General features: G+C 33.7%; 1 protein-coding gene across 1 annotated transcript; it reads left to right on the forward strand.

Annotated features, from left to right (window-relative positions):
• The first annotated feature begins 711 nt into the window (after window positions 1-711).
• Window positions 712-23,827, forward strand: LOC129222710 (short-chain dehydrogenase/reductase family 16C member 6-like). The gene is made up of 6 exons (XM_054857241.1): window positions 712-955; window positions 11,694-11,933; window positions 12,834-12,940; window positions 16,186-16,326; window positions 21,069-21,194; window positions 23,702-23,827. Exons 1-6 carry the CDS (start codon window positions 737-739, stop codon window positions 23,772-23,774), a joined length of 906 nt encoding a protein of 301 aa, XP_054713216.1. The 5' UTR covers window positions 712-736; the 3' UTR covers window positions 23,775-23,827.
• The last annotated feature ends 612 nt before the right edge of the window (window positions 23,828-24,439 follow it).

A 24,439-nucleotide genomic window follows, 5' to 3' on the forward strand; every position in this document is an offset into this window, starting at 1 on the left:
TTCCTGCAAAAAAAAAAAAAAAAAAAAAAAAAAAGAAAAAGAAAGAAAGAAAAAAAAAAAACCTCTTTCATATAAATTGGCCATGACTTGGGACTTGATGTTTCTCATCAGCGCGGCGTTTCAGTAATGGAAAATTTATGAATTCACCTCTGGTTGTGACCCAACAACAATATTTTGCATTCATATTCGGCTAAATGCTAAATAAATCCTAACAGTGCAATTATGTTCTGGTAAGCGACAACTAAATGCTAAACCTGTACATTATGCACATATATTTAGCTAAACACTTACTAAATGCTCTAAACCTGCACTTATATTTCTCTAAATGTTGACTAAATGCTAAACGTGCACTTACACTTAAACGCTGGCTATAAATTCTAAACGTGCACTCATAGTCGACAGAACAATAACTAAATGCTACATGTATTTTTACATTTGGCAAAATGCTAAATGTGCTCTTATTTGACTAAATGCTAACAAAAGCAAAACGTGAGCCTATATTTGGAAATTGTCAGTGGTTTCAATTCCCTCATTAAAGTATGAATCAAAAATAGAAAGCTTCCCTCCTGTTGTCATGAGGCAAAAGCTTAAGGATTAATAGGAGATCGCGCTAAGGTGAAGAATTTATATACAGTTTTCCGCTTCGAATCGTAACCGTAGCGTTGTCATCCCAAAGAAAAAGAGCTGTCAGTCTAGTTTTTCCTTCCAGTTGTTGTCGGACAGTGCAGCGAGCATCATGGGCTGGGTGGAAGATGTGCGCGATTTTTTGTTCGTGTTGCTCCAGTCGATTTGGGCGGTCTGTACGTCCGTCTTCTGGGCTATTGTGCCACAGCCTCTGAAATCGGTCAAGGGAAAAGTTGTTCTCATAACGGGAACGGGCAGCGGACTCGGGAGGTTACTGGCCGTGAAATTTGCTCAGTTGGATGCAGTAATTGTGTTAGTGGATGTTCAAGAGGTACGTATAATATTTCTTTTCTAATTATTCTATTTTACTAAAAAGGACATTGAAATGTCTGCTATCGTGACTAATATTATTGAAATGTGTTTAATTCTAACTTTTTTCTTGTCTTTCAACGATTTGAAGACTGCAATTTTAGTTATTGTCACAAGGGTGATCAGTGGCGCAGCCAGAAAAGTTTCTGGGAATGGTTTTAAAAATCAAAAATTATTGCTATTGTTGTTTTCATTGAAAATCCGAAAATATTTAATTAAATAGTTTCATGACTTATTAATTCATTTATAACCAGAACCCGACTATTTCTTTTGTGGACACTGGGCGCAAACTTTATTTGGTACCCTTCCATACTATTATACTATATATTGAAGTAACAAAATATTTTAATGATTATCTATTACCGCAAGCAAGCCGAATTTGATGATCCCTACAGTAAAATATTTTTAGTTTCGTAAGTAGGAATAATATAAGTAAAAACAATGCAAATATGATTTTAAAAAATAAGATATAAATATAAGATGTCATCAAATTTACTTGGTTGCAATAAGATGTAAACATACAAGGAATCTATTATGTAACTTGTAAACGAGGTAATATTGTAAATCAGAGGGGAATTCTTAAATTTTTCACTACTGAACTCCACTGAGAGATATTGAGTCACGGTCAATTCACCCCGGTGTAAATATATTGTAAAAATCGGAGTGACTTAAGGATTTTTAAAAGAGATTTAAAATTTTAAGGAGAAATATTTTTTTCAATTTGTCTAAATTTTTCTTTAGTGCAACATGAAATCACACCATTAAAAAAAGTGTCTTTGCGAATGTCAAATGTCTTTCGATGAGAATTGAAGGAGCTTCTGAAAATCCCGTGTGGTAGGCAGTTTCTAAAACAAGCAGCAAGTAACGATAATAACAATGCTTAATTTTCTTTTCATGTTTTCTCATCTAATTAAGAAACAGCTTCAATATCTTGAAAAATGAGTTTTGGCCGGCGAGGATCATTTTGAGGTGCAATCCTCGGGTTAAAAAAAAAGGTTGGGTACCACTATTAGATGTTTAGGAACATTTCCTCTTTTTGCTTGAATTGGATTTTTTTTTTTTTTTTTGGTGACGTTTACAAGAAACTGAGTTTTTAAATCTATGAACATGCGTTGCTCTTAGAACTTTCTATTCCTGTTTAATAGAATTTTGTATTTATTGAACTGGAAGGTCCCTTGAAGAGCGACAAAACCGAACCTTTGTATGTTTGAATAAATGATCCTTTAATTCTGAAATTGTAACAGATGAACAATTTTAATGTTTCGAAACACGGAATTATATCCAAATTAGGATTATCTGAAATTTTTGGATTTCCCAAAACAACTTAAGAGCAGTGACTGCTTATGTTTAAACCTGTCCGATCATTCAAGGAAAAAAAAGCACTTAATTTGTAAAGAAGTCCCTTTTTATTTCGAACTTCATTACGTATATTTTTTTCTCCATTGGAATCCCGGTAAAAGATATAAAGGATTCAGACTCTAAATTTCGTACCTGAAAGTCTGACTAACGTACTAAGTCACATTATCACTACTTTGCAGCAGAGCGTAAAAACGTTTGTTTGGTGCATACAACGGTTACGACTTGCGCTCTTATAACATTACTAAATACTTATAAAGGATTTTTTTTTTGATTATAGAATTTTGTTATTACGACTCAATGCGGAATAGGATTTTGCATAACAAGTAAAAACTTAGATTTCCATTTTTGAACTTGTGCTAGTCTGTCTGGCTCTGAAGTACAGTATTTATCACCAGCTTTCTCAACATTTTCGATTTCATTTTATAACAAAAATGAAATAAATAAGATATAATTATGCAGCATGCAACGTGTTCTTATTTACACTTCTTCAAATTAGGGACAACTTCAAACAATTTCAACATCCAACTCGTTGGAATTAGAAACTCAAAAGCTCGCAAAATACAGAAATTAATTCCAGTATATTTTTATTTTGCGAAGTGTTTCTTAATTTACGAAAATATTTTTTGTTTCTTGCTTCTAATAATTATGAAACTATCGTGTATTAAGAACTATAAGTACGTTAGAACCTCGAGTAATCGAAGTGCTAAGAACCGAAGCGCCTTAAATAGAACATTCTGGATAAAAATGTGCTTAAAAATGACTGTCAGGAGACTGCAGGAGCTCTTAACTATTGATTTAAATATGTGCTTATTCACAAAACATCTACTACATGTAATGTTTTGAAGCAGTGGTGCAAAATCTACCTCTACGGCTCGCGATGCTGGCCCTTGTGGCCCGTTGTTTTTTCAATGTTACGAGTCGAAAACCACATTCCGGAATCTTCCAAAACAACTTATTTTCACTCGGTAATAAGAATGAAGATTATAAAGTTCGTCTCAAATATTCAGAAATTCGTTTCTAAAAGACAAATGTAAAGATTTCATAAGCATCAAATAATGGTAACAATTCCTTTTGCTTGCAAATTTATTTCCTTTTCCAGTGTTTTGTTGTAAAAACCTAAAATACACTTATATTTTATGTGTGCTCTGACCCGTGAGATTAATTTTAATAAAGAGTGACCCAAAGTTGGAAAAAAGGTTTAGGCGCCTCTGCTTTAAAGTGTATTACTATAGACAGATATTTGTTCAATAAAAGTTACAAAAGTCGGAAAATGAAATGGAAATTAAGATATCGGATTACGTCCATCATTTCGAATTTTTCCAGGAGGGAGGAGCAAAGGCTGTATGTTCAATGGAAATTTTATCGGAAAACAAAAAAAAAGCTCCCCCCCCCCCTTCGTTTACTTAAAAATATTAGTTAAATGATGGGCTTGCATAAGATTGTAAATAAAGACATAATATAGTAAACTACAATTTTTATTTTTAATGATGCTGTTAAATTTGTTTTGATTCTTAATGTCAAACATATATAATGAAAAAATATTGATAAAAAAACTAGATTTTCAGATTCAATCGCTTTCATATTTAATGACATTTTAAAAACTAGAATTTTTTAGTGTTTCAAAAATTAATTGGCGAGTTCGGGGGTTAGCAGAAATGATCTAAATACACGATTTTTTGCCTGCAGTAAGCTGTTTAGTTTGACGATAATGAAGAGATGGTTTACCTAACTAAATAATCAAAATAAAATTCAAGGAAATGCACATGGTTAAACGAAGTTCCGATTAACAGTTTCGGATAAGCGAGGTTCTACTGAATTTGAATAAAAAATGTTTGGTTTCATTAAACGGTAGTTCAATTTCCGGTACCGTTTCAGCACCTATCGGTTTCAGTCAACTAGTGATTGAAATACCGGTATTTGGAGCTATTTTGCAATTTCGTAATACCGGTATTTGCTGGGTAGAATACCGGTATTTTCGGTATTAGCTAAAAATAGTTTGTAATTAAAGAGTTCAATTTAAATTATTGGATTGACTGTTATTTTAAATATGAATTTCATTTTCGATGAGGCACAATACCAAAATCAATCTATTGAAGTAAAAATTTGTCTTCAAAATTAAGAATTTATTAGAACATCAATGAATAAGTAGCAGAGAGATAGCATATAGATATTTTCATCAGTAGATGGTGCGATGAATCGTATTTACGTGAGTTTATGTGAACTACGTTTTTAAATCTGTTTTTTAGACCTGCCCTCTTATGCAAATTAATTTTAAATGTATAAAAGTATTGAAATTGAAGTGTTGCGCTATAAGAAGTTTATTCCAAGAATCAATTGCAACTATTCTTTATGATATTTAAAAAAAATATCATACATATTTGTCTCGAATGTACTAAATTTAGAGAAACTTTTTCCTGTTAGTATAACGAACAGTAATTTGTTGTCATCGGTATTAGCGTGCTATTCTGTCTCGCTATTCAGTTTTACACTAAGCGAGATAATATTTTTAATGCCTTAAACATTTGCAAAGAAAAAAATCATAATCATTTGAAACATATTTTCAGATATTTAAATAATTGTAAAGAATTTTGAAAAGAAAACGGAAAAGAAAGAAAAAAAATTAAACAAGATCAAATTCATTGTAAATTTTGAACCAAAAGGTTCATGAAAAGAAAACGCAAACCTATTATGACCAAGAGGAAATCGCCGAAAATGATAATACTGAAAAAAAACTCGCTCGACAAACAGTTACATTTAGCGTTACTATGAATAATAACGATAAAAAAAAAGCTACCCACAATACAAAAGAAACCCCCACATTCACAAAAGTGGTTTTTTTTCAAAACCAACAAGTTAAAGACCGAATTATTTGAAGATGGACTTTCAGGCGACTACAGGAAGTGTGACATGCATTTTTGAGAATACCACCGGCCTGCGTAAATTCAGAAAGAATATATTCAACTGCAGGATGTTTGTTCATTACAATGAGTTCCAGGCTTAGTTAAAATTAGCATGGAGTTGTTTTGCTATTATTTATTTTTTATTTTATTTAAACATTATGTTTTTGAATGTTTCTTGGGAAATTTCTAATACCGGTATTCCGAGTATCACGTTAAAAAATACCGAATACCGGTATTGCATTCTTGGTCCGGTATTGCAATCCTTACAGTCAACGAATACCTATAATTTTTATTTCTCTACATTGCACACAATCTATCTGTTAGAACTTCAAAAGCTATTAATTCTTGGACACTTTCCTTATCCTTGGATACTTCCTTAAACAAACGCGCAGCATGTAAGTAATCGTTGGTCTAAAATGACTCTTCTGCGGTGTGTAGAAATAATAATATAACATTGATTTACACAGAGCGAAATTTATTTGTGTGACGAGTTAACTTCGTAAACAAGATATCGAAGTTTTAAGTACCCTCTAAAATAAAACTGCTTGTTTGCTAGAAAATTTCTAAGAAACTGATGGAATTCCATAAACGTTTCTAGCAGCGATACAGCGTTATTAAAGAAGCGGTGTCGTTACAACGTTACTTAAGTTGTATCGTTACTACAATGTAAAAAATGTACTACTGGAAAACCTCTAGGAAATTGGGATTCCATAAACTTTTCTAGAAACATACAGTTTCTTTTTAAGTAAAAACGTATCGTTATTAGAAAACTTTCAGATTCTGCTTTAAATGGGTACAAAGATCTGCTGCTTTACCTTCGTCTTGTTTAAACAGATTAACACAAGTTAAGATTAAAATTCAATGAAATAGCATGTTGAAGTGAGACATATTTTAAGCTTTTATTGCATTGGTATTTATTAATGAGGTCTTAATATATTATGAGAATATATACCATTGTTCTAGTATTGAATCTCATGTAAAGAAAAAATTTCACATTCATGCTGATAATACACTTTTTGGAAACTTATCCATTATTTCAAAAGCCACTTCAATAAAAATAATTCTGCAGGAAAAAATATCCCCGTAAAAACTTGAATTTCAAGATTTTTACATTGTTCTATAAATTACTTAAGTCATACAGTACTATTACTCAATAAAAACTGCGTGCATTTGTAGTACAGAATTACTTTTGCATTTGGTAACTCTTTTCAGTTTAACTTCAGTTAGAAGAAATTATCTATGTTGACTAGCGCAGCTAGAATTTCCTAGAGGGGATAGGATTCAGCCCTTTTATGTACTTTTGCAGCATACTAGGATTGGCAATATGGCTTAACACCAATGGTTCCTACGGTTAACCCTCTTCCTCAGTGCCCGGTCTATTTTTATTAATTTTTTTCTTTTATTTTGATAAAGGCACTTAGTTTTAAATCATTAAATTGTGCATGTGAATTTTTATTGTTAAAATGCAAAATCTTTTTATATGAAAGTTTGGAAAACGTTACCGGTTAATTTTGTTTCGATAGGTATAATTTAATAATAGTGTACTTCATGAAACTGATTTTTGATTATGCGATAATAAGTTAAAACTGAGTGTTCACTTTTCAAAAGAGAGAGAACAATCAAAAATAGAGATGTTACCCTTTTGATATAAGATTTAATTTAATTTCCATCAAAAATTACTTTCTGTGAAACTACGCACTACACTGCCAAAACCATAAGTTGAAAACCACTAAGACAATTTCCTCTTTCGCTAGAAAAACAATTTACGAGCAAAACAATACGTTATTTGCTAGCATTTTACAAACTGTAATTGGCTCTCCAACAAGTTGCTACATATTTACATGCGAATGGGAAACTGAAACAGGTTTTCGCCGGCAAGTTCAGCGAACTTGGAGACGGCACAGTGATTTCAACTGACGCGGAATTTTAAAGCTGCGTTTTCGGGTGAACTTATAACAGGTGCTGGAGCCTGTGGCGGATTTACTATTATAATGGAAGTGTTGCAACTGCGAAGGGGCCACCACTACACGGGGGTCCCGAAAGGGATCAACAAACGTTTTACAGTAAACTTCCGATTATCAGCGGTAGTATTATCCGCGGGTCTATTCACATTTTTTTAATTTTCAATATATGATTGTGTTATTGTTTGCTTTTAGAATTTGAATATATTTTTATATTCAATGTTACAACTAAGTTTTTGAAGTCATTTTTACTTTCTTCTATATCTAATATATAGAAGAAAGTATTGGATTCGTGCAAATTTTCGAATTTCGAATTTTGACGGATTCGAGCGTTTTGAGGTGTGCTGAGTCCATTTCGACCACTTTTGGAAAATGTCTGTCTGTGTGTGTGTGTGTATGTATGTGTGTGTGTGTATGTATGTGTGTCACGTCTATGTGTGACCAGTTTTTTGTAGCCGCTCTACAACAAAAACTACCGCATGAAATCGAACGAAATTTAGTACACATATTTGCCCCTATGTGAACTTGTGCCCATTAGTTTTTGGCGCGAATTCCTCCAAGGGGGGTGGAGCAATGGGACGTTTTTCGAGTTACGCGTGCTTGCTATTCCTCAGGAAGTTACTGGCGGAATCAAACAAAATTTGGTCCATATGTTGGTATTAACAGGAACAGGTGCTGATTCAATTTTGGTGTCAATAACTCAAAAGGGGGTTGAGCTATAGAACATTTTTTGTCGTCAATTGTGACTGCTGTATCTCAAGAAATAATGAACGGAATGAAAGAAATTTATCGGCAAGTAGCCCTTAGTGGGTATAAGAACTGATTTTATTTTTGTGTCAACAGCTAAAAAGGGGGTAGCGCAATCACCCGTTCTTTTTTTCCATTTTGAGTGCCCTATCTCAAGAAGTAATGCTACGTTCTGGTTGAAATTTGGAATGTATGTGAATCCATATGTAAACAGGCTTTGGTTCTATTTTGACGCCAATCGCTCCAAGAGGTGTTGATTTTTTTTTTTTTTTGCGAATAAAAATATTTTTATTAATGCAACAATAAGAAAGATAAATCGTAATAGATTGTCGTCTGCGTATTTCTCGTGATTTTAATTGTATGGAAATGGTAGGAAATATTATCTCAATGATTTAAAATTTTTAACTGTTGCCATCTTATGTTTGTTAACAAATAAAATATTTGTAATTCATTCAAGCAAGGCTTTTAAAATAACTTTCAATTTTCGCTCTTTGCTTTGCTTTTGCAATAATTCAGACATTGGGATAGTCGTCAAGTTTTGCATGTGTCATTTTGTTTTTGTTGGGAATATTGCTTCCTCGTCAAGCATGGGGAGGGATCAGAAAAAAAAAAAGAAAAATATAGAAGAAAGTTTCGTGATGGCCACAACATACTAGTAATTGTATGGAAATGGTCGGAAATATTATCTCAATGATTTAAAATTTTTAACTGTTGCCATCTTATCTTTGTTAGCAAATAAAATATTTGTAATTATTTCAAGCAAGGCTTTTAAAATAACTTTCAATTTTCGCTCTTTGCTTTGCTTTTGCAATAATTCAGACATTGAGATGGTTGTCAAGATTTGGCATGTGTAATTTTGTTTTTGTTGCGAATATTGCTTCCTCGTCAAGCATGGGGAGGGATCAGAAAAAGGAAAAATATAGAAGAAAGTTTTGTGATGGCCACAACATACTAGTTACGAATTGGCAAAATATTTCTATTTGAAGGGAAAAAATATTGTAGAGTAATGAAGCTGTCTCGAAACTTCAGTTATTGTAGTAGTATAATATGACTAACTAATGTACAGATATAGGGTAATACGGGGGAATTATGGGTCACTCTCTTTCCGGGGTAAATAATCGTCACCAACTTTTTACCGTTAAAAAATGTTTTTGCAACAAAACTAAATTATACTAAGTCATTCTTATGCATTCAATTTTTCTATACCAAGGTCAAAAACAATGCAACAGTGAAGTAAATAAGAGAAAAAATAGTTTTCACACTTTTATAAAAACATCTTCAAAAAAGATTGCCTCGGAAAATCATGATTTTTTCAAGATTCGTGTTGGTGAAACAGTGTTGAAGGGATAATTTTGTTGATGCTGTTTTTTAATAGCAAATGGTCTAAGCTTTTCATACCTACATATTTTTTTTCTTAAAAAAAATGTTAGCATAAAAGTATGCCGATTTATACCCCAGTTCAGCGGGGTATTTCCGAGTCAGTATATTTTCTGATATTTTTGATGTTTTTCTTATTTATTTCTACGTGAATAATATATTAACTTCAACTTATAATTTTCTATGCCAAACTCTCTTAAGAAGAAATTTTAATGCTCGAAGTGCAACATTATATATTTTATCATTTTCAATTGCTGTTTAAGTATCATGCCCTTTTGGCTAGCAAATAAATTTCAGTTTTCAAGATAATTTATGTCAGCATGTAATTATTCCACACATCAAGAAGCAAAATAAGCAACAAATTAATGCAAATCACTTTAGTACCAGATAAGGATACAAATTCGATAGTTATAACAAATCAAACACGCTTGTCTATCTTGTACTGCAAGAGAAATCGAATTCACAAGTGTAGTCAATGAGAAAAACCTTGCTTGCAAAAAATATAAGTACCTCAACAAGCTGATATAGACAGCGTTTAAATGCAAAATGAACTTATTTTGGAATTGTTTATGACAACGACAAAAAGAGGGAAGAATTTTCAATAACACAATTGAAAAAACAGTTCTATTAAAAATGTTAAAAGATGGTGCTTTAACAGAATTCATTATGTACTTGAAAATCAGTTATACTTTGTGTAGGATAAGCAACATATTCTACAATGGGAAAGTAACTTAAATTTTGGACAAAGAAAAAGCAGAAATGAATTTTCTGGAACAAGATGTCACAAATTTTAGTTTGTTCAAAAGAGATTTCTAGAAGTAATTTGAAATAAGTGTTTTTTTCAGTCTAGTTAATTGAAATTGGAAAGAAAAATCCTTTCAGTTGATAGAAACATGAATGAGATGAAAATAGCATACAACTATTAAAGAAATTTCATTGAATTGTGGGCTAAGAGCAATAGCCAATTGTAGTCAACTAGTAAGAGTAACATCAAATTATTTAAATTATAATGTGTTATTTCTTAAACTTACAACTTTTTGTCGTTAAAATGTCTCTTAGTGGGCTAAGAAATGATAATTTAGAATAGTTAGTTACTTTTGACATGGATTGCTTTAAAAAAGGTGGTGACCCATATTTGCCCCATGTGTGACCCATAATTGCCCCGATCCGGGGTAATTCCTGGCCACTCATTTAATTTAAAAAAAATATTTTAGGTAACGGAATTATTTGAATGATTTCTAAATTGTGTAAGCTTACTCCATGCCAAATTAAATAATTTTATCTTTTATACTTAAGAAAACATTAAGATGTTATGGTATTTTGACCCATAATTGCCCCGTCTGACCCTATAACTTTTTTAATGAATTCTAGATAGATAAATATTTATAATTTGTTTATGCCATTACTAAGCATTAAGATTTTCTGGCCGGAGGATTACAAATACTGATTCTGCAGAAACTATTCTAAAATTAATAGAAATGCATTATTCTAACAGCCTCCTCCCCTCCCTTTTTTCTCTTTGGCGGATAAAATCAGAATAGGTAACAAAATGTTTATTTGAAAATAAATTCGGGTTAAAAAGAGTTCATCAAATAAATAGTGGGAATTAATTTTACATACTGAGGTAATCTTTGTCGCGGACTGTGTGCACACATCACCATAATCACGTAATTTAATGACATTTTTCTATCAAATACTGACAGGCTGTGATTTTTTCCTTCATTAAAAATCACGGAAGTCCACGATTTCTTTATTGAACTAAGACGGAAAAAACAGAAGGCAAGAATGAAACAATGTATCCTGTAGCGGTCGCGAAGATTGCGACTTTAAACAGGGAACAGTGATGACAGCAAAATTGCTTCTACATTTGATCGAAGCCATTGCCTGTTAGGTGATATTTTGATAGTTGAAGTTTTAACCATAAGTTCAGAGTTCGAACGAACCCTAAATTCCAGTAGATAGCTTTCATAGTTGACCAGCTTTTTCGTTCTTGAGTTGCCTGAAATGAGTCTTACCAGTAAAACAGTTACGTTACCGGATCCAGTTCAGCCTTGTCACAATAAAGCTTTTCCCTGCATGTTAAACATTACCAAAACACATTATCAAATTATGTCGTGGAGCGAGTTTCGTTGTTGAAACGCGCAAGTTACTGGATCATAGACTATTATTTATATAAGTATATTTTCTTATTTCTGGAAGAAAAAAAACACCCTTCGCATTTTTTCGATTTTTCAGTCTTAAAAACTTTTCTTGTGAACATATTCTACGTAACTCACTACACGTGCGTTACTCTATCATTGACTGTTACATATACGAGGATTCTTCCACACGTCTAACATTTCGATTTTTTTTTCAGGTGAAGAATAATGAAACCTTTGAAACTATTAAAAACATGGATCGCAAGGCTTTTGCTTACACCTGCGACGTCAGCAACGAAAATCAAGTGGAAAACCTCGCGGCTAAAGTTTTTAGGGAAGTTGGTAAAGTAGATATAATCATCAATAATGCTGGAATCTTGCCTGGTAAACCATTTTTGGAACTGTCCAACTCTCAAATAAGGAAAACATTGGAAGTCAACACCTTGGCTCACTTTTGGGTAAGGACTTTCAAGTTACACGGTGATGGTACCCAGTGTACAAAATACAAACTGTCAAGTCTTTGAGCTTTATAATTTTAAATCTTTCAATAACTAAGCTTCACACACTTTTTAATTAGGCTTGCCAAATGTCCCGGTCTGACCGGTACAGTCCCGGTTTTCAAACAAAATCCTGGTGTCCCGGTCGGTTTAGTTCACGCCCCGGAAATGATACATTTGATTTAAATGACCAAAAAGTCTAAAAATAATTGACTGTGAAGGATTATTTAGGACAGTTACTTTATCATTTGTAACATTGACTTGTAAAATTAATACCGTATTAGCTTGTGAGGCTTTTTACAACAAGATTAAAACCAAAAAAGACTGCCAAAAAAAGTCCTATAAAATGAAAAGTAAATCAAAATATTGCTCAACTTTTTATTCCTCATTCAAAATGTTTCTCTAACTAAAATAAATTGTAAATATTTATACAGTAAACTCGATGTCCCAAGGGTCCGGCTGAAACGTTCGAGTTATGTGAACTTTCCCAACAGTCTTAAAAGTTTGGGACCCAAGAAAAAACTTCGAGATAAAGGAATATTAGAGCTATAAGCTTAGAGTTATCGAGATCAGACTATTTCAACAGTGAAATGTTGCAATTTAATCTGCCTACGCCTTTTTTACTACCCTTGTTTTAGGTTCATAATTAGTAACCATTTATTCATAGCATTGAGAATAAATTGTTCCATAAAACGCTCCAAAAATCAGCCAGGGGTGTGTACAGATTTGAATTCTAGCGACGATGGGGGAGGGGGCGTGGCAATCCGGTGTCCCGGTTGAACATTTCAGAAATCTGGCAAGCCTATTTTTAACCAACCTGTACTAACAACTTTAAACCTGGTTATTTGATTTTTTACACAGATGATTCGCAAGTTCCTTCCTCATATGTTAGAAAGAGGAGAAGGGCACATTGTTGCTGTTGCTTCCATAGCTGGCATTTTGGGCAGCAGTTACTTAGTTGATTATTGGTAAGTAGCCTTCTTTCCAGGGTTGGTAAAAAACCGGTTTTTTCAAAAAAACAGTTTTTTTGGTTTAAACTAGGTTTTTTGGTTTAGACAGGTTTTTTAGTTTAAATACTATTTTCGAGAAAAACAATTAATTTTCGGAAGGTAATTAAGGTTCCATGTAATTAACAGTTATTCAATAGTCGCATTATACCTAATTTCTTGATTAATTAAAGAGATAAGAACAAAATCTTGTAACTAAATTAAATAATTAAAATAGCTTTCTGCAGGGAAATATTGATTGAAATGTTTGACTTGATTAACATATTAGTATGCATGTATATATAGACCCTTTATGATACGAAATACTTCAAGTTGATGATGCGGGTTGTGATGCGGGTTAAGATAAAATATAATGAAGATCAAAGAAAAAAAATTTATAAAACCAACATAATATGAATAATTATCGAATAAAGGTAAAAGTTATATTTTTAAGCATAATCTTTTGAAAAGAACAATTTTCATAGTTTTTCTTTCTGATCTTACATAATACTGATTTTTATATACACAATGTCGCAAATATTGAAGTAAAGCAAAATACACAGCAGTACATGATTGAACAGTCAAAAAATCGATTGCTGTTGTACTGACAAAGTTTTAAAAGTGCTGCTCTATATTCGACTCCGCTCTTATTTTGGAAAGCCTTGGAAAAGATGTCGACTATCGCTAAAACAAAGAACCAAATCAAAAATACAAATTGGTGTAACATGGCTTAAATTACAGCTTATTTACTGGCATACATGTTGCATCCAGCATTGAAGTTTAAAAAATATTAAATGCAAACTCTTTAGAACAAATAAATGTGTAGCAAATTCTACTTCAAGAAAACATTTTTGCCAAAAACGTTATATACGTGAAATATAAACTTTTTAGAAATTTGATTCAAAAAATATTTGTTCACCTGCAGAACAAATCTTAATTTTTAGGTGCAAACAATCAAGTTAGACTGTTGATTACCTTACAAGTCAAAGTTAAAATTCCAGGAAAGTACAAATAAATGGACAAAAAAATCACACCCCTGCAACAGGAGTGAGCAATATAATAGATTGCATCTACAATAAAAGATTCAATCCTTAGTAAATCTTAACTAATCATGCAAATTAAGCATAATGATGGAAGTGTTGACTGAAATCTGCTTTACGGCACATATATGAAATAAAAAATATATTAATTTTTTTTTTCGATTAAACCTTGTGATACATTTTGAAGAAGCAACTTTGCAATTTTAGTATTTATCTGTGCAACTTAGCTAGGAACTTAGCATAAATGGAATTTTACATTTTTCAATATGTGTGGGGAAATCAATGTAACCTGTAAAATGGATTTCTTTTTTTTTTTTTTTTTGGCCCTTTTTAAAAAAAAACCGCATTGGTTTTTTAAAAAACCAATGGGTTTAAACCAACGTGGTTTAAACCAAACAACCCTGATTCTTTCAAGACACAAAATTCTCAAAGCTTTTTACTTTTCAGGGGTTTCATATAATGATGCGTTAAACAGATGTATTGACAGTTGTTTTGTAACACAAAAATTGTATTTTAAATAAGAGAAAAGTGAATACACGATGAAACTAAATGCTGACAGAAGAAAAGCTCAGTTATTAGGTGTGACTGCACACATACAGTCTTTGAATCCTTTATTCAAAAGATAATAAAAGGTAAATACGTGCAAATTTGAATTTGCTTTGAAAACGGGGTTACTTGTAGCTTTGAATACACTCATCAGTCTGGAATCTATACTAATAATTCAAAGCGGAAGCGTTGTTTCAACACACTAATCTCAGGAACTACTGGTTCGAATTAGAAAAATTATTTTTGTGTTGAATAGTCGAATCAAATTGACCGAAATAATTGCAAATTAGATGTTTAATTGTTTAGTTCTATGAATTCCTAATAGATGGGGGGTAAGTTTAGTTCTATAACTCAACAAGAGGGCGCTGCCCTACAGTGTCGATAGCTGTGAGGAACCATGCCGTGCAGCTCAGACGCGTGGCGCTATTTTGGGACGGTTGTGGTCAGCGAACTGATTTTTGAATGAATTTTTTTTTTCGATATTCAGATATTACATAACTTGATTTCGTTGGATTTCTCTATTGAGTTTTGTTTCCCTTATTTCCTCAACGTTTGTTTTTGTTCTTATAGTTGAAGATGGTTACTTATCTAAATAAATAATTTGATTTGTCGTATTATTCAATTGTGATTGTTCCTTACAATGTTTTTCTTACAGGACTGTTTAATTGGCGAAACATTTGAATTACAGAAAAAAAACCACTTCAATCGCTAAAGGGCAGGGTTACGGTAGCGTGGTTGCTTGGCGCGTGAACCATACAGTTGAAGGATTATTTTGAGTTTTAAAGCTACTGTTAATCTTTTGACGAATAGTTTTAAATTCCAAAGAGCATTTAATAGTTTTTTGAAAACGTGTACGGATTTTAGTTGAAGAAAAATGACCATTTTAAATCAGATTGAGGGGCGGGGGGGGGGCTGGATTTTTTATATTCAACTGACTTTTTTTACGTTCTTACCACGGGCGTCGCCGTGCAGGTACTGCTAGTAAGGAATAACCGAGCTGGAGGCAGATGTCCTCTCATTGATGCTGAGAATGGCAACAAACTGGTAATTCCTACCTGGTTACAACTGGTAAACTACCAGTTTGTTGACACTCTCAGCTTCAATGAGATGACATCGGCCTCCAGCTCGGTTATTCCCTATTCCAGACTGATGAGTCTATAACAAAGACGAAACCGCAATCTCTGGATGGAATAACTGGGTTGTCGTTATGTTGCATGTCGCCCCAAGTCTGTATGCCACTACGCATCAGTTATGTAAACAAACTATGTGATCAATAAGTGACATATCATTAAAAATTTCAAAACTTCATAATTTAAATTTTTTTCGGGCTTGAAAGTATTAATTTAGACTACAAAAATCAAATTGTAGACATAACGTAAAAAATGTTTCGTGCGTTTTGCGCACATAGTATTTGAAAATATGGTGTCTGCTCAGTTTCGCCGACACGAAATTTCTTTCCCCTCTGATTTTCAGTTTTAATCATAACCATTTGATATACTTAACGGGGAGGGGGGTGAATTTTAAATGTCGATGAAACTGGGGGTAAACCGAAAATATTACTGTTAAAAGTAGTATTGCTTAAAGCCGTTTATATAAATTCAAAATATTTGAAGTTAATTTGCAAATTATTTATCTTTCCAGTGCTTCAAAGTATGCAGTAGTTGGAATGATGTCTGCCCTACGAGAAGAACTTTATGAAACGGGAAAAGAAGAATTAATTAACTTAACTGTTATTTGCCCAAGTACAATGAATACTGGTTTAGTTCAAAAACCAAAAACAAGGTAAGGATTGAATTTTAAAGAGAAATAAAATAGATTAAATAACTGAATACAAATTACTGAAAGTCAAATGCTGATTTTTCACTTTCTAGCCTTTTTTTTTTAGAAGTAAGAAAAAGATGAGCTCTTGACGAAATACACTATAACCAAAAGTATTGGGACGCTTTCAAAAATTCCTCGAGAAATAAGACCAATTTTTCTGTAATTTTTTTTCACATTAAAGCTGTCATTTTCCAATAGCAATTAAGTCTGCTATTCATTTAGGGGACCAGCAACAAATTGATTAAACAAAAAAGGTTTTTCATTTTTTCATTGTAAATAGCTGGGAATAAGCTATAAATTTCAGAAATAAGTTAAAAATATATCAAACTTATTTTTATATTTTCGTAAAAGTATCTCTTATACCCAAAAATGCTGTTTTTTTTTTTAAGGTGTTCGGCTCATATCCACGCAGAGTTCTTCGTCAAACGTTACTAAACTTTCAGAATATTCGACAGCATATTAGAGAAACATAATAATAAAATTTAAAGTTAAAATATTAAATTCAATGAAATATGAACGTTTAAAGCACTTTTTCACTGTGCATGTACGAAAGATTGCAATTTATAATGTTTATAATCCGAAGCTCAGACATATCCAACGACTCCATAAAACAATTTCACCTCAATATCTTTAAAATCTAAAAAGTTATCAGCTATCTAATGAGCCAATTTTCTATAATTCTTTGATAGGCGACGAATGGTAATGGGTCGTTCACAAACTGGCAACTTTTTTATGAAATATGAAGGATATATCTGGGTTTCCGATTATGGGGACTATAAATTGCTATTTTTCTCGCATGCACAGTAAAAAAGTAATTGCTTTAAACATATTTCATTAAATTTTCAATATTTTAGCTTCAAATTCTATTATGTTTCTCTAATAAGCTGTCAAATGTTCTGTAAGTTTAGCAACGTTTGACGGAAAACTCTGCGTGATATGAACCGAAAAAACCTTCAAAAAAAATTTTGCGTTTTGGGAAGAAATGCTTATATCCACGCGGATGTAAGAGATACTTTCATGAAAATATAAAAATAAATTCTGGATAGGTTTTGAACTTATTTCTGAAATTTATAGTTTATCCCAAGTTATTTACAATGAAAAATGATCAAAAACCTATTTATATTTCCTCAATTTGTTGTTCGTCCCATAAATGAAAAGTAGACTTAATTTTTGTTGGAAAATGGCGGCTGGAGTATACCTTTTGTGTGAAAAAATTAGAGCAATTGGTCTTATCTCTCGAGAAATCCGTAAAAATGTGAATTTTTTAAAGTGTCTCAATATCGTGTAGAAATTACATTTGAAGAAATAAAATTGTATGCTTATAGTCAAGATCCCCCACTTGGGACCGTACCCTAACTTGGGACATTTTTCCGAATTTTGTTTTAAGGGTTCGTCCACATGTCAGTATTACATTAGTAAAAAATGGTGCTACAAAATAAATAATTAAATAGTTATCTTTTGAGGCTATGTGAGTTAAACTTAGATGCATCAGCTTTATGCGCGAGTTTAATTATTTAGTAAATTTCGACAAAATATGCGATTTTTAAAGTATGGAAATAACTTCGGTTATTTACGTTAACTGAGCAGCATTATATATTCCGTATTTTCATCATACTTCGTCTCGGATATGTACTTGTCCCTTACTTGTGAACACTCATTTCTACTTATTAGCTAATTCAGTGAAACTTATTCATTCATTAATTTGAGAAATTGCAAATATGCTCCAGACGTGGGATACTGTAGCAAGTTGGGGTAGTAAGGCATAAAAACTATCTATACAAGGAATGTTGTGGAAATAAATTGTAATGCGAAAAAAATATAGTGTTAAAAAATGTAAAATATGATGACCATTCTGAAGACAATGTATCATGCCATTACAGGGCGGAAAATGTGTCATTGGTTAAAAAATCTGAATACAGTAAACTTCCGATTATTGGCGGTCGGATTATTCGCGGGTCTTTTCACGATTTTTTTTAAACATATTGTGTAATTGTTCGCTTTTAGATTTTACATAATTTTTTTATACTCAATTTTAGTAGATGCAATGTTTTTAGTTATAATTAAAATGTATGTGTGAGTTATCAATATTTTTTAGCTATTTACACCAAGTATCGTTTTTGGCCTACTTTCCCAGTAAAAGTCAGAAAAAGAAGAGAAAAGCATGAAAGAAGGCTTAATGCATCTTGAAAATATCGCGAAAGACAAAAATTCAAATAAAAAAAAATTCAATGAGTATCTAAAAATTGGAAAGTAGGGTAGATGGGGGAAAATGTCTGTTCCCCCCCCCCCCTAATAACTTTTGAGTGAATAAATAGTCAGATTCGAATAAAATTTTTGTTCGAAAGATCTCGGCTAGGGCACCTCATTTCTGTTTTTCACTTTTTGATTTCAACTATTTTTCGTCTAATTTTGAACAGTTCAAATCCTTTAAGGGGTCTAAGGACCCTTAACCTTCAAAATTTTCGACTTTCTGGAAAAAATATGTTATGCATATTTTAGTTCTGAACAATTTGATACCTTATTTATTATCATACGCCAAAAACTTTTCAAGTTATTGTAAAAATGCGTAAACTTTCCCCATAGAGATTTGTTTACAGCAGCTGTTTTTAAGCCTCTTTTTCTCAGGTGCCGGTTTCTTCGGTTTTCTCGTTTTGCGCGCATAATATCTCAGAAAGTTTCTTATATATTTTCGTAAAACTTTTCATACTTGTTTGTCTGGTTTATATTTATGACCTGAACCTAAATTTGTTTAATTTTTTAAAATTATTTATTTTTTGAAATTTTACAAGTCATAATCAAAAATTTCCAAAATTTTGGGTAAAAAAAAATATTTTTTTTTAATATTACCTTTCATTTTCAGTTAAAATTTAGGTTCAGATCTTAAATATATACCAGACAAACATGTATAAAAAGTTTTACGGAAATATATAATAAACTTTCTGAGATATCATGCGCGAAAAACGAGAAAACCGAAGAAACCGGTACCTGAGAAAAAGAAGCTTAAACAGCTGCTATTAACATAAATCTCTATGGGGAAAGTATACGCATTTTTACGATAACTTGAAAAGTTTTTGGCGTATGATAAAAAATAAGGTATCAAATTATGCATAACATATATTTTTTCCAGAAAGTCGAAAATTTTGAAGGTTAAGGTTACTTAGACCCCTTAACATTTGCGCCTACTGGGAAACTGAAAGTCGATGTAGATTCCTCACTTGAAGGCGGATTTACTTCAAACAAATTTTCTTGGAAATAGCTCGTGACGATAATAGATCCGACTCCGAAAATTTTGGGGCACCTGGCTCCGACTCCCGTGTCCGACAATTAGTCGGACTCCGACTCCCCGACTAAGACTCTGACTTCGTAGCTTTGGCAAAGTTTATACTCGGAGGAAAAATGACAGACTCCGATTCTTGTATATTAGACTCCAACCCCGCAAACATTGGCAGAGTTGCGGACTCGAAGGGAAATGACCGATTTTAACAGTCTTTGAATTAAACACCTTCGGCTCCCGAATCTGACTCTTATCCCAAAATGAGATTGACTGCGACTCCGCAGCCATGGTTTTAACTGTGAAATAATCATTGTTAATGACTTGTTTTTATTTTCAATCTAAAGTTTTTATGTATTCAGATTTCGGCGGATAAACTCGAAGTCCTTTATGTTTCTACATTAAGATATGCTCAGAAGTTTTTTTGACATTGAAAATTTCTTTAAGTTGACATTTTCCTGTTTTTATTTGTTTTGGTAAGTTCTTTAATTCATTTAAAAAATTATTTTTTGGCAACAGGGGGGAAAAACAAACTTTTTGTTTTTGATATGATGTATTTAGTTTAATGAGCTTATTTTTATTTCTTTTAGAAAGCAGTTAGATTTTTTAATGGAAAAAAAAGTGTATTAGCTGCGTTGTTTAAAATTTGCTGCGATTTTATTTGTTCGTTTATTTTTTTTTTTCACGCATCTAACTCTTTAGATGAGTGAAACATATTTTATTCCTAGAAATCGGCTTAAAATATTAAATTATGTTTGAAACAATTTGCGATTTTAGCTATTTTTGAGAATATTGATCAGATACTAGAAAGTAGATATGGGTATACGGGAAAGTAGGTTCGTTTAGTTTTAGACGGAACTTCTTGTTTACTTATTATTCGGATTATCCGTGGTTTTCACTTATCGTTCGTTACCATGACACCCTATTCCGCGGATAATCGGGAGTTTACTGCAGATTGATGAGGAAAAGACGTTTTGCCAAAGTTACGAATGTTAGTTCGACCATGAAAATGAGTCTCAAAGTACAGATGAGACTAATTTATTGTGAACTTCACGTATTGTGAAAAAATGAATTAAAAAAATGTGAAATGAGGAAATATGAGTTCAGAATCGGCTACTTGAGGAATTATTTGGGCTCACCAAATACTTTTAATGCTTCTAAATGTATACAGGAATGGCGGGGGACAATCAATATTTTCAGCAGCAAGTATACATTATGAAATCTGTGAAAGAATGCTATTTTTTCGCAGTTGCGACATGGTAAATCCACCATTGGTATTTGGGAATTCTTGAATGCACATAATAAATTGGGTGCTTAGGGATTCTGTATGAAAATGATTTTATAAGATGCTGAACATGGTTCAAACATTGTATTCTGCTTCAGGATATTTTAGTTCAGAAGAATATTCAAGGCATTCTTGTTTTTCTCATAGATTTCCTAAAATATTACCAGTTTTGGATGTAGATCAGGTGTCGGACATCGCAGTAAAGGCAGTACTGACAAATAAACCTCTCGTAGTTATACCAACTGTTGCTCATGTCATCTTTAAAATCGCGAAGTAAGTATATTTTAGAAACTAGTTCTTGTTTGTTTCAACTTAATTTACTATATGAGGTCTGTTAGAAAACTATCTGAAAAACCTTTCGGAGGCCAAAAGTATACCTTTTGCCTGGGGGGGGGGGGAGAAACTGGCATACCAAGAGCGTTGAAACACCAAACTACCTTCAAAGTAGTGTTCTTCAAATTCACAAGTCTCCCAGCAGTGCTGCTGTTTTTCGAAGCATTTCAAAAAGATAGGTACGTCGAATTTTTCCTGGAGGGAGGGGGGTGTTTCTTCAATGCATATTTTACTGTAAGACAAAGAATAAAGCCCTACTTATTGTTCATCTCAGAGAAGTTAACCTATGGCTTGAGCAATTCTATTTCAAGGGAGAGCAATCAGGAAAAAGAAATTGTTAGGCGCATAGTTGGGCTACTATTACAGCCCTTTTATTGGCCAGAAAATCCTGTACCGCTTGCTACTTCTTACCTGAATAATATTGTTCGCCAAATGGACTATGACACTGCCAACTAGATCCGCAAGTTCTTAAGTCGTTTTTCCTCATCCCTATTTCAACTAATGGAATCGTTGAATCGGTCGAGCAGCGGAGCTCAACTCGGCAGGGGTTGACAGTATACACTGCTCGACATTGAAAATGCAACAACCACCACGAACGGCGATGCACGAAGAAACACGTCAGGTACAGAGTCAATAAGAGTGCGGACGTTGTCCTGGAGGATGACTCTCCCTTCTCCATCAACCATTTGCCAAAGTTAGTCTTCTGAACGAGTCAGGGACAGAGTTTGCAAACAGTGTCCAATCACATCCCACACGTGTTCGATTGGTTACAGATCAGGCGAGTACGGAGGCCACGGAAGCATCTTAAAGAGCATGTTGGGAGATGCGAGCTTTGTGTGATCGGGCGTTATCCTGCTTAAACATTGCACTGGGCAACCCCTGAAGGTAAGGGATTGCCATCGGCAGCAGCGCATTCTGCACGGATCGTTCGACTGTCATAATGCCCTGAATGGGAACTAGAGGTGACGCGATATCATACACAATAGCGCCCCGAACCCTACTGCAGCGTTGTCGAGCGGTGGGATGCTTAACAGTTGCTGCCGGATTAGACCCGTCTCCACGTCGACGCCACACTAGTATGCAACGACTATTACTGGAATAAGAAGCTTGACTCATCAGAACACAACGTTCCGTCATTCAAGTTGCTCGAGCCATTCCAAGTGTTGACGTCTATGCTGTGAAAGTCAATGGCAGTCTGCTTATCGGAAGCCGTGAGTGCAGGCCACTTGCATCCAATCGAAGGTAAATGGTTCTGGTCGATGTGGAAACCTTCCAGGGTGTCTTGCACTTGCATCAGAATGGAGGTACACGTGGCTTGCGTTGCTGCCACCGCTTGTCGGCGGATGCGTCGATCCACGCGTGTTAAAATCATTCAGGCTGCACCTGAACACGCTTGCCACATTTCATTGCTCCAATGATCTTCGCTACAGCCGCGTGGACGCATCCATGTTGATATCAGCTGCAATTTGACGTAAGGACCACTCCGCCCTTCTCAGCCCGATCACCATACCCCTCGTCTGTCTGGAAGTGCCTACGTTGACGGCGGCCTGGCATCTCTCCTATTACACGTATCAACACCGACAAAAACAATGTTTTCGATGATTCGTCTGACAAAAATAACGGCATGAATATTACCCATTCTAAAAGTTTTCGATTAATATCTTACTCCACAAGCGTTGGAGAGCTGTGCATTTCACATCATTTTCATAACTCAGTAACGTGCGTCTACCCTGAAATTTGCGTAACTTTCCAACCACGCCTTCTTGGTTTGAATTTTCAATGTCGAACAGTATGTAAAATCATTGGTTTTTCAAAGCCAAAAGGAAGGGAAGTAATCCCCCTGTCCCCTTCAATTACGGGCTTGAGAGAAGGCCTGTTTTGGGAATACACTTTTAGCACGGCTGTTGTTGCAGCCATAATATTCTCTCTTATCCAAAATCACGTTTCTTTCAATGCCCTCTTGAGTTTGGGAAACAGAAGTCGCAGGGGGTCATATCGGAGAGTAAGGGGCCTGTTAAGGTTCTGGTTTTTCGCCTGAAAAAAAAGTGAGTCAAGCATGAAAAATGTGCTGGCAAATTGTCACGGAAAGCAGTATGCATCTTCTGAATAGTTTTAACTTGGCCCCCAGTTAAAACTATTCAGAACCCAGTTTAGGCAAAATTTGATGCAATAGCGATGAGCCAGTTCTTTAGTTATTTTCCTTGGAATTAAAGAAAATGACAGGAACAGTGTTACTCTTACCAGCGACTGATGCTATACAGGCGGAAAAAATTCACGTATGCTCACAAGTGTTCAAGGTCAGTTCATGCGAACGAGGCAGATTTGTCCATCAGGTCCCCCCCCCCCCCCCCAAAAAAAAAAAGTCCGATACTTTTCTAACAGACCTCGTATGGTTTCAGAGACTTCAATATAATTTATATCAAAATATAATATTGTTCTCTTTTCAGTCTGTTTCCGGTTCAAGTGCCATTGAAACTTCAGAGATTTTTCGAATATTCATTGGATCCTAATGTTAAATGAACAGAATTTTTATTTTAATTTAACTGTTGTAATAAATGTTCTTTAAAAGTTTAGCATGTATTTCGTAAGCACAATCGCACACTCAATTACGAAATCTGAAAAAACCTTTACAAAAACTTTTGTATTTAAGAACTGAGGAGTAATCTATCAAAACTAAACACATCCACTTTTTAGCAACTCGTTTTTTAGAATTTTCTACGTCTTTTAGACGGCCTTAAGTCTCTAAAGGTCCAAATGGAACAAATCCATTGTTTATTAAAGGGTAAGAACAGATGGTATAGTTTAGATACACTATTTCCATGAACCAAAGGTCTCCAAAAAGACTAGAAATTTGGGTCTCTTAAAATCTCAAGAACCGAAATTTAAGAGTAGTTGGAGTATGAGGCTGGGGGAGCCCTAATTTTCAATGCACCAATGACACTTCGTAAACTGTTTCTCCTTCTGTTGGAAAGCAAGGGATTTAATGCATCCACTCAGGAAGTGTGAGCTCATAATAGCGATGTAGAGCTGGTAAAGCCATCGAGCTCTTCGACTAAAACACCGTGAATTATCATGTGTACGCTGCCAAATTGCATTCAACTCCATCCTTTTCTTCGAGGACATTTCTGAGAAGGCTAAACTGTTTTCTTCAAGGTCTCATTAGTCTTGACCTTGTAACTTGGCTC

The sequence above is a fragment of the Uloborus diversus genome, chromosome 5 (assembly GCF_026930045.1).
Source record: "Uloborus diversus isolate 005 chromosome 5, Udiv.v.3.1, whole genome shotgun sequence".
NCBI lineage: Eukaryota > Metazoa > Arthropoda > Arachnida > Araneae > Uloboridae > Uloborus > Uloborus diversus.

Excerpts from the sequence above, each read along its gene's own strand:
- LOC129222710 (XM_054857241.1), top strand. The coding sequence starts at position 737 with ATGGGCTGGGTGGAAGATGTGCGCGATTTTTTGTTCGTGTTGCTCCAG. Across the intron at positions 12,941-16,185 it reads AGTTACTTAGTTGATTATTG|TGCTTCAAAGTATGCAGTAG; the intron begins GTAAGTAGCCTT and ends TTATCTTTCCAG. Across the intron at positions 21,195-23,701 it reads GTCATCTTTAAAATCGCGAA|TCTGTTTCCGGTTCAAGTGC; the intron begins GTAAGTATATTT and ends TTCTCTTTTCAG.